Consider the following 10,136-nt stretch of genomic DNA (forward strand, 5'->3'; position numbering starts at 1 on the left):
AATTGCTAAAAACATTAATAACCGGAATTTAATTATGCTTCGCCACATGGCGACTGTGACACGACTCTAGTGAAGAAAAAATAGATGCCGAAAAATTGGTTTTTCTAAATTTTCGTTTGTGTAAAAACAAATGAAAAATTAAGAAATGTTGCTTGATGAACATGCACTGAGTATGGTTGGAGTTTTAGCAATTTCCACCTAATTGATAAATTGCTAAAAGGCAATACTTAATAAAAAACCTTAGATATTGACGCTTGAACGGTGTAAGTTTCAGTTGCTTACAAACTATCGTTTAGTCTACATCAACGTATAAGGAGGTGGATATCATTTATGAAACTGCAATTTTCTGTATTTTTAACTGGATTGATGTGCAAAAAAATGCAGCTAAAAGTACGAAAAGAATTAAGTCGACTTTGAATCAAAATGCAGTAAACTACAAAACAGATAGTAGAAGTAATTTGCGAGATTTCGAACAAAAAATTTTGCCGTATGTCCGTACGTCTCCAACAAAAGCAAACCGGGATGACTAGGAAATTGTATCGCACTCCACGATATTCTGCGGATGTGACCCATTCTGATTACCGCTTATTCAAGGTAATACAATCATGTTTAGCAAGTCGACGTTTCGACGAAGTTGAGAATCTGCGAAAATGTATCGATATCTATTTCGCCTGTAAGCCCGCAAGTTTCCACCGCGAGGGCGTCCATAACCAGCCCAATAAATGGTAAAAGACGATTATTAAACTTTGTAACAAGTATGTTTTAAATACAGTTGAAAAAGCAGTACGAACAGTTTTGTTTGTACAGCTATTACAGTATCGCAATTAAAAATTAGATAACCCGTTGTAATTTGCGACAGATCGATTGATTGTGATTCGTAACTGAAGAGTTTAAGAGATGGCAAGGTAACAATAGAAATAATCTGCTTTCGACATCATTGATTATCATGCGTATGTATGATGTACATGGAATGGAATAATATAAAATTTAAGGGAACATCGTTGAATATAAACTTTATAAATATATATATATTTATATATATATCTATACCGGCAAGTTAATTGAAATTCCACTTTGCCTCCTTTGTTGCCTTCTTCTTTAAATCAATCTACACATGGAAGTATTCTCGGTGTGTATGAAAGTGCAAGAGAGGAACTTTTCAGTTTCGATCCCTAACATCGGAAACCATTCATATTTCTAATATTTGACAATTAACTACTTTCCATAACATAACTAGCGGGCGTAATGTACAAGCTTCTAAGCATCTGTTAATAATTTTAATTTAATTTTACTGTAAGTATATTACCAAAGAGTTATATATCAACTATATTGTTCTTTGTAATTCATATCGGACTATTAGAGAATATATTGTACAAATTATGAGCAGAATCAATTTGTTTTTGGCTTTTAAATTTTAAAATAAAAAAAAAAAATTTAAATTATTTGCATAATTTCTTAATTTGCCTTAAGATGTATGTACTAATTTAACGTCTTGTAATTCTAAAATAGTTTCCAAAGTTTTCACTACATTGCGATTGTGTTTTATCGCTCTTAGAAAGTTTACATACTCGTCGGGTATGCCAGTTTCTAAAGCACCTTTCACCAATGTTTTCAAATACGTCTCTGAAGGTAATCGATCTGAAGGGATTTTTTGCTCCGGTATACATTTTATATCCGTCTGAGGTTGTTGGCATAAGTGATAAGCTCGACATTGTATATACTTTTGCAAAGTAATGCACATAACGGGCAGTGTAATAGGTGTATAAACTCCCCTATCTACCGACTCTTGGCTAGATATGCAAGAAAGCGAAATTACTGAGCGTATTTTATTAATTTCATAACTCACTTATCCAAATCTTCCAAATGACAGGAATCAATTTCCCATATGGCACCGAATACGTGATCGCCTTTTGATGGCACTATCGTCGCCGGGGCTCCATTCCATTTTTCAGAATTGTTGTAAAAGTCTAAACGGTAATCCTGCAAAGGCAACAAGAAATGCATTCATTTCAGAAAATATTACAAGTTGACCAGTTGAGCAGCAAAAAAGCATAGAAAAGAGAAAGTTTTAAACAAACGATGTATTTAAGTTTGACACTTGCAATCCAATGATATCCAAATTGGCGGACGAATGAATTAATACATAATCTCACATTGATCGAAAAGTTAAAATATTTGTTTGTGTAGTCTGCGGCTATATATAGGTGCAAAAATGAGAATATATAGATCCTTTAAACGGTTTAAAATGCAGAGTACCTGATAGTTTCAATAAAAATTAGTATATATCCTCTCAGTTCTTATTTTGGCAACCGCCATCAAAGATAGGAATATCGTAGATGTCACGCGCCACTTGTAAAACCCAAAATTACGCATCGCGCTATCTAATAAAACCTATCTATAATTTTGAACAACGTATGATATCTAATTGAGATGTTTTTTTTTTTTTTAAATTAAAAAAAAAAATTAAACCTATTTACTAGCAGTTTGTCAAATCCGGTGGTCCGGATAATGATCGGGACTGATCAGACGGAGGCTAACTAAGACAAGCTGGTGGGCAGAAAGATTCGCGCTGCCGTTTTTTTAATATTGCCATATTTGTATAACCCAGAAATACGTATCAAAGATCCCGTTCCTTATAAGTTTTTTAATCGATGTGCGTTGATGGTGAAGTCACGTTTCTAATGTTGCCTATCTATTTTTAAACTTTTAGACTTGCAAAAGAAAGCGAATTCCTATTCCCCCTGTTCTTGTTTAAATTCGACTTATCTGCAAATTGTAAAATCTACAACGACTCACTTCCCTATTTCGATTTTTCTCGAAGATTAGTTTTTCAAGAACAATGAACAAAATTGCATGTGAATTCAAGGAATATTCAAGATATCACGTAAACTTTCAATTTATATATTTTTACGTATTATGAATTAATCTTAATTCTATTTTTCGATGACTGACATAACAGTTTTTCAAATTTTTCTAACTTAAGATCTATGGTATATACATGTATATCTATTTTCATAGTTATTAAAACACTATATAGGCTTTATATATTTATTTCGAGTAGTTTCGAGTATCGAATATTCAAAATGTGACGTAAAATCGATATGATTTGATTTCTTATTGGTACATTTTCCAAAAAGTTTACCTGCAGTTTTCCAGGACCGACCCGATCAGCGCCCGGATTTTGTATGTGTATACGTTTGGACAGCATATTGCTACCAAAGCCAAAATAATAAAATTTTGATGCCATATTAAAACTGAAAACAAAAAATTCCAAAAAGAAGTTCATTATTGAATATAGAAAGACAATAAGTGTTCAATTAATTCTCTCAAGCGCTGAAAACAATCGAGTTCATTTGTATCGCTCCGTCGTAGCAAAAACGTTCATAAAGTAAAAAAGAAGAGCTGGCCGAAGAAATTTTAGAAAAACTCTTAACGAATTTATTTTATCTCTTGTATCTGCTTAATATATCTTGGTCAGTAAGTTAGCATTGAAATGTGAAAGCAAAGTAAAAATTTTGCATTATAAGTAGAACGAAAAAAAAAAACCTCGAGAAAACGATTTTTAAGTTCGAATTTTCGCTTTAGTGTCTTTTTGAAAAATTAAATCTTTATCTAATTTAAAAATAAACTTAGAGCTAATTATTGCATCTATTGTAGCTATTCTATATGTGTATGGGCAAGCATTCTGGTAGCATTAATATTGTGTAATGGCTAGACACAATAACAATGCGATCAAGCTGCTATGACATACAAATAAATGACAAAATATATGATTTTGTTTATTTCGTTATATGTGTTTCGCACATAACGGAATCAATTCAAAACTCTAATATTTACAAAATAAAAACTGCTTCACAGCTCGGATTGCTGTATTAAAATGGCTTTTGCGTATAAGATTATTCAAAGTAGACATATATAGGCATACGCACACCTACATGTGCACACACGGACGCACGTATAGAGCAATTGAAAATATCGTAACAATTTAAGAGAGGACTTGTGTAGTCGTTATTTTCCCACAACGCCTTTAAACAATGGTATCTAGAAGAACATACTTGAAAGATATGATGCAGTGCGCTTTAAGCTAACAACACTGTTTGTTTTTAAAGAGCTTCAAAAGCTTTTTATATTCATTCTAAAGGCTGCATAGTGCTGTGTCTAAACCTTGAGAACTATAACTAACAACGAAATATTATGAATTTGGCAGTGGAATATTGTTGTTTATTTGCAAATTGATCTTCATCAGGTGTTGCAGCGACAATTCGTAACCTTTTAAGTAACATTTAACGAAAACAAATGAAATTTCGCTGTATACACATATTCAACATATTTTTGAAAGCTTCATTCCTTTATTAAAGTCTAATAAGTAAAAAAAAACATGTTTATAGTTTTTAATAAACAATATTTAGAGTTTGATCGCAAAACTCTTTTATATACATACGGCCTCACTGAAGTGTAGCATTTAGTCCAACGGTCGGAAAAACTTTGCAGAGAGATGAACTCTGCAATAATTTATTCAGCGTCGTCGCCTCGATAAAAATCATATGATTTCAAACATGAATACTTGACTACGTCGACTCTGACAGATGAGATGAAAATTAGTATACCGCTGCTTATTGTATATGAAAAGCTTTTTCTTCTCAAACTGTTACGGCAAAACAAATTCCTATTAAATGAATTTCGTTTTTACGCACTCGTCCTTTTTTCTTTTTTACATTCAAATTATATTAGCTTTTACCAGACGCATGTTATGAATTTACATTATTCATAAAAGTAAAATGAATTTATAGAATAACAGATTTTCACCATTGGTTGGTAATATTTTGGAATGTGCTTAAAATTTAAGACACAAAACTTCACTTACTACAGTCAAAGCAGTAACTAAAAAATGAAATGAACTTTTAAGAGAGATTATATTCGCGCTCATATCCATAGGCAAATACAGAAAATTGAAATAAAAGTGACTAAGGCTACACACAGATAACATATTTTCTTGCTTCGCTTGTTTAACTAGCTCATAACACATAAAGCACTTTATTCACTTGGTTTAACATATAGCGTAAGAAACAACAAGAACAATATTAATATAAATGTAAATAAGCAACGTATAATTCGGGAGGTAAGAGAAAGATAATTATTATATTGCAAATATATGAATAAGAATAAAATCTATTAAAATCAGTTCAGAACCTTCCTATGAGAAACCAAAAGATACGGAATCTATCAAGAGAAATTCTGAATATTTTTTCTGCTTTTTCTTCTGTGTTAGTTTCAATAGCTTGGATCGCTCAGATTGGACTGTCACAGGTAAGACTAAAAATTCCATAAAATCGCCATTGTGTATTAGGCTTTAACACTTAAGTTGAACACATTAGGCATCACATTTAGAAATTTTTACCTATAACAGTTTTAAAAGTAGATTAACTTTTAGCTTTTTATTAGACTTTGCCTGTGATGTAATTGCAAATTAAATTTTTGATCCATTAATGGAATAAAAAAAAAAGAAAATGACTTTAAAAGAAGGAGATAGCGGCAGACTTCGCTGAGACAGTAAAATAAAGCAAAAGAATTATTAAAATATTTTGATTTGATAAATATACTTAAATTGGAAATAAATGGAATTTTCTGCTCATATTTCATTCTGTATAAAATAATATGGAGTATGAACTAAAATATTAAATCATATAACATAAAAAAAAAATTTTAATTAGTATTGCATATACGTATATTGTATAAATAATTTCTAAATTTAAAATAAATTGTCTTTATTTTATTTTGTTTTAAACGGGTGAGGTCCCATCCCGAAAACAATAACAACGCGTCATTAAGCTTAAACGCGCATGCTAGAAGTAGTCGCGCTACGCTTATGGCAACCCGAGCCGCAGTTTTTATCTCTCTATCTCTTAATCGATTATTTTGTTATAGTTCTTACTTCGTCTTATTGTAGAATTTCTCATTTTTCTCAATAGAGAATAGGTGTTTTTGGTAAACTAACGCTTAAATACATCGTATTAAATAAAATAATCATAATAATAATAGTACAAGAAAAAATTGCAAAAAAAAGCTCTTGACCGTTTCGCTACGGAGTGCTTGTGATCGCTGTGAAGAACGAATTTGTGAATAGTTGACACTGAAGTACGGTATGGTACGGAGTAATGAGAAGTTGTTTATTGTTCTTTAAATTTTACATTGATACTTATTATATTTAGTAATATCATTTTTCTTTGTAAAATATAAAAGTTTATAATCATAATTTATTTTTTAGAATACATTATGATTTTAACAGATTTCCTGAGTCATAAAGCTCTTTTAACAGATTTCCTGGGACATAAAGTTGGCGGCTTTGCAAATTAAACGATCTGGCAATTTAAGTTGTTAGTTGGGCACTCAACCATTTCAGAGCATTTTTGGCAATTTTTTTTATTTATTATAAGCGACTCTGTGCTTTGCCTTTCAACAGGGAATTTAGCGAGGGCTTTGTTTAAAAATTATGACGGTCTAATTTTAGGCTAACTTGAAAAATTAAATAAGTTTAGTTCGCGTATTTCCAAAACACTATACACTATATATTTAAATACTTTTATTAATAATAAGAATCAGCAGTTTTTGAGGACAGTATAAGATCATAAGTTTTATGGAGGCGGATATACAAGCTCCTGTCAATATGACTTTTTTTTTATATACTATTGTCCGCGACTATAGAAATCAAGCTAAGATCAATCCAGGAAATGATTCGGTATCGATCGATATGACAAAAGCTGGGTCTACCTTAAACCCTTCTGACATTATACCTTGTACCACAAGGAATGTACGGTATAAAGGAACTACAAAAAATAATAATATATATTAAAATAATTTAAAGAAGAAAAATCAACTAATTCCTAGATAGAAAACGCAGTATATAATGCAGTTTTAGTTTTCTTATCTCGATTTATCTAGAAGAGATCTTGTCAACCAGTCTACTTGATTATCAATCGGACAAGACATTTTGAAGAGAGACGTAGAATTAGAATAATTATCACTCTAAACGAATGAAATAAGGAATAAGAGCAAAGTAATTTTTGCCCGCATATAAAATAAATTATACGACATATGTCCATGGCTAATAAAAGAAAATAAATGATTTTCAAGTCGTTTTAATGAAGGTAAATAATGATTTTTTCTGTTTTACCAATCGCCGTCGCGAAATAACGACGCATTATTAGGCTGGCGATTAACAAAAATTCTATGGAATTGTAAGCAACAAAGTAAATATAATTTTAATTATAAGCAAATAACGTTTTTCTGAAAAAAAAAAACGGATTAGCAATAAAAGTATAAAGAAAAATCTGATGTATGCGAATTGTATTAAGGCTTAATAAGCAAACAGTTAAATCTTTAGCAACAAAGGAGAAGAAGTCTTCACTTTTAGAGTGAGTTGCTACTTTTATTTTGTAAATTTATATCATAAGCAATATAAAATATACAGTATACAGTAAAAGCTTCTTATTCGCGCTTCCTTCATTCGGCTTTTCGCTATTCGGGGATTAAAACAATGCGACCAATTCCTATATTCACGGCTATAAATTTCCGCGATCGGTATTTTTGAGAATGTAAACAAACAGAATGAAAGCAATCTTATTACTCAATGACGACAATAAAGTATATTTTTATATATATATATTTTTTTTGTTTTGTTACCTAGGAACGTATCGCCTATAATCCAATATAAATTACTATTCCCTATTCATACTTTCGCGGCACATATACCCCGCAAATAAAGAACTTTTACAGTATATCACTGCAAATATGTTGTTTTAATTCTTTGCGGATTTGGACGTTCCATAGATACCGCACCCGAGGATAATATGCAAAGTTCTGCTAGAAAACGGAAGCAAAAACACATATGCAATTTATTATTTTGTGCGTTGTATGAATTTAAAACGTTTAGATATTATTTTTTTCGGGCGTTACTCGCTAGAGGAATATGGAAGAAGAAGACGGATGCTTATGTATGTTCTTTCAGGGACAAATTAATAGTAAACGAAAAAAAGGAGAGAAAGTATTGTAATTGATGTGAGAAAGGAGCGAGAGGAAGCAGTCGTTCCGCGCCAAATTATTATAAGTTCGTCAAAGAAAGTAATGATTTCTCTTTCAACAGAGCCCACACGATTTTAAAAGTTATGTGTAGTAAGTGAATATTATTAAATATATTAATAAAGTATACATAATAATTAGATTGAAAAATCCGGGCAATCTACAGTTACAATCTACAGTTAATTGCCATAAATTAATTTCATGATCGCAAAACTTACACACAGGACTGCCACTGAAGGGCACATTGTGATTTTTTGGTTTTTATTCAACGCTTTTTAAGCTTGGTGATTTGGTTATATAGAGCTGTGGCTACACTTTTTGCCGCCTGTCTAGCCCAGTTACATTTACAAAAATATATTAAAGCTATTTTCAACCTATCGGAATCACTAATGGCTTGATGCTACATAACAGTCCTACGTTATGCCGGTGTTGTTCTCCTTTTCGGTAGTCTGTGTCTATGTATTTGTGGGCCCATTAAGTCAACGTCCGTGGTTACGCCCACACACACTGACGCACTCACTTACCTCATTCTTGCGAAACTTCCTATTCTTCTACTTCATAAATGTCATAATGAAAATAAATTTCTTTTTTTTTTTATTATTCATTATTTTTTTGTTTAATTAATATACATTTTTTATTTCTACATTTTTTGTTTTAAAATTTTCATTTAATTTTGTTTAATTAATTCCTCTTCTCAACACATCTCTTCCTTGGTGTGATGTTCTTCTTAATTCTCTTCCTCGCATGGCGCTTTCTTTGCTGGATTGCTTCACTTGTATTCCTTTCGAGGCGCAACAAAAAAGAAATAAATTTGAGATTGTTCACTTCCTTTTTTCTTTGATTTTTTGCTTTTAAAATTACCACTAAAGACGTTTTCTTGATTTTCATATCTTTTTATCGAGAATGGCTTCTTATTACTTTTGTGTATAAGTTTAGCAGAAAATTACCAAGAATTCAAAAATATTTAAAAGTCTCTGTAAGGTATTTATAGTTTTATGTCTACATTCGTATATGTACGTATGCGAATCAAATTTTGTAGTTTTTCTTATGTATGTTTGTAAACTTTCCGTTTTGCAAATTACACGGCCGGTCGTTAAATGAAATCTTCGTAGTTATGCCTTTGACTTACTTTTAGAGATCTTCAACTCAACACTCTACTATCTTGTCTACGACCTTTTGTTTCAATAATGCAAAAAATTAAAAATTTCTCCGTTCAAATACACTTGACTTAATCGAGATTCTGTATTAGACTGCCACTTTACTCCCAATTGCCGACTCTATCTCGTCCGCATTTTCTCTTCTCCCGATAATCAAAAAAAAAAAAAAAGTGCTCACCCATCCTTATGCTAGATAGACGGACTTTGGACTTTATTCTCTTTTTAAATGAGGCTACTATGTGAACGGAGAATTATGAAAAGAAATCTTGATTAACGAGATTCCATTATTATACGTAACAACACTCTTTTTGCAAAGAGTAGAGAAAAAGCCGACCGACAGAAACCCCCTACACGTATATACGCGGACATTACAGGTTAAGTTCGGACCACTGAACTACGTTAACGTAGGTTTTATTTGTAATTTTTAGACAACTTATGTAAAATCCGCTATATATTCTACTTATTGTTAATCCTCCCTCCACCAGTCTTCAGCACCATTTTTTGCAATTTGATTTCTCATAATAATATACATGTATTGGGAAACGCGGATTTGTAGATTAACTAACCACCTATCGTTTTAAACTATGCTTTACTTTCTTATATACTTTTCTTTTAGTTAGCGGTCGTTCGCAACGAAGCCAAATGTTTGTAAGCATTTTTGTTTGCTTCACGTAAGACTTTCATCATCATTTTCGTTGCTATCATTCATGGCGAATTAACAAGTAGAAAAAGAGGCAAATTTTTGTTTATATTTATTTGTGGCTGTTAAAATCCAAAGAATAACAGCTGACTCCTCTCGTGGATGAAATAAGCAAATTCAAAAAAAAAAAATTGAAAACGTATAAACTTTTTAGGCTTTTAGTAACAAAAGATGGTTTATAAATTTTATAAATGGTCGTGGGT

The 10,136-nt window shown here is 31.4% G+C and overlaps 1 protein-coding gene across 4 annotated transcripts; it reads right to left on the reverse strand.

Annotated features, from left to right (window-relative positions):
- Positions 1-315: 315 nt before the first annotated feature.
- Positions 316-4,884, reverse strand: LOC119631939 (gamma-glutamylcyclotransferase-like). Of its 4 annotated transcripts, XM_038024540.1 has the most exons (5): positions 4,739-4,858; positions 4,442-4,666; positions 3,143-3,254; positions 1,847-1,980; positions 316-1,790 (listed from the first exon to the last, which is right to left on the reverse strand). In XM_038024540.1, the coding sequence occupies exons 3-5, from the start codon at positions 3,245-3,247 to the stop codon at positions 1,466-1,468; spliced, it is 564 nt and encodes a 187-aa protein (XP_037880468.1). In that variant the 5' UTR covers positions 3,248-3,254; positions 4,442-4,666; positions 4,739-4,858; the 3' UTR covers positions 316-1,465. The 4 variants fall into 4 exon arrangements, with proteins under 4 accessions (XP_037880468.1, XP_037880469.1, XP_037880467.1 ...); XM_038024541.1 differs by lacking the exons at positions 4,442-4,666; positions 4,739-4,858 and adding an exon at positions 4,865-4,884; XM_038024539.1 differs by having other exon boundaries at positions 4,442-4,858.
- Between the last annotated feature and the right edge of the window lie 5,252 nt (positions 4,885-10,136).

The sequence above is a fragment of the Glossina fuscipes genome, unplaced genomic scaffold, assembly GCF_014805625.2.
Source record: "Glossina fuscipes isolate IAEA_lab_2018 unplaced genomic scaffold, Yale_Gfus_2 1, whole genome shotgun sequence".
Lineage (NCBI taxonomy): Eukaryota > Metazoa > Arthropoda > Insecta > Diptera > Glossinidae > Glossina > Glossina fuscipes.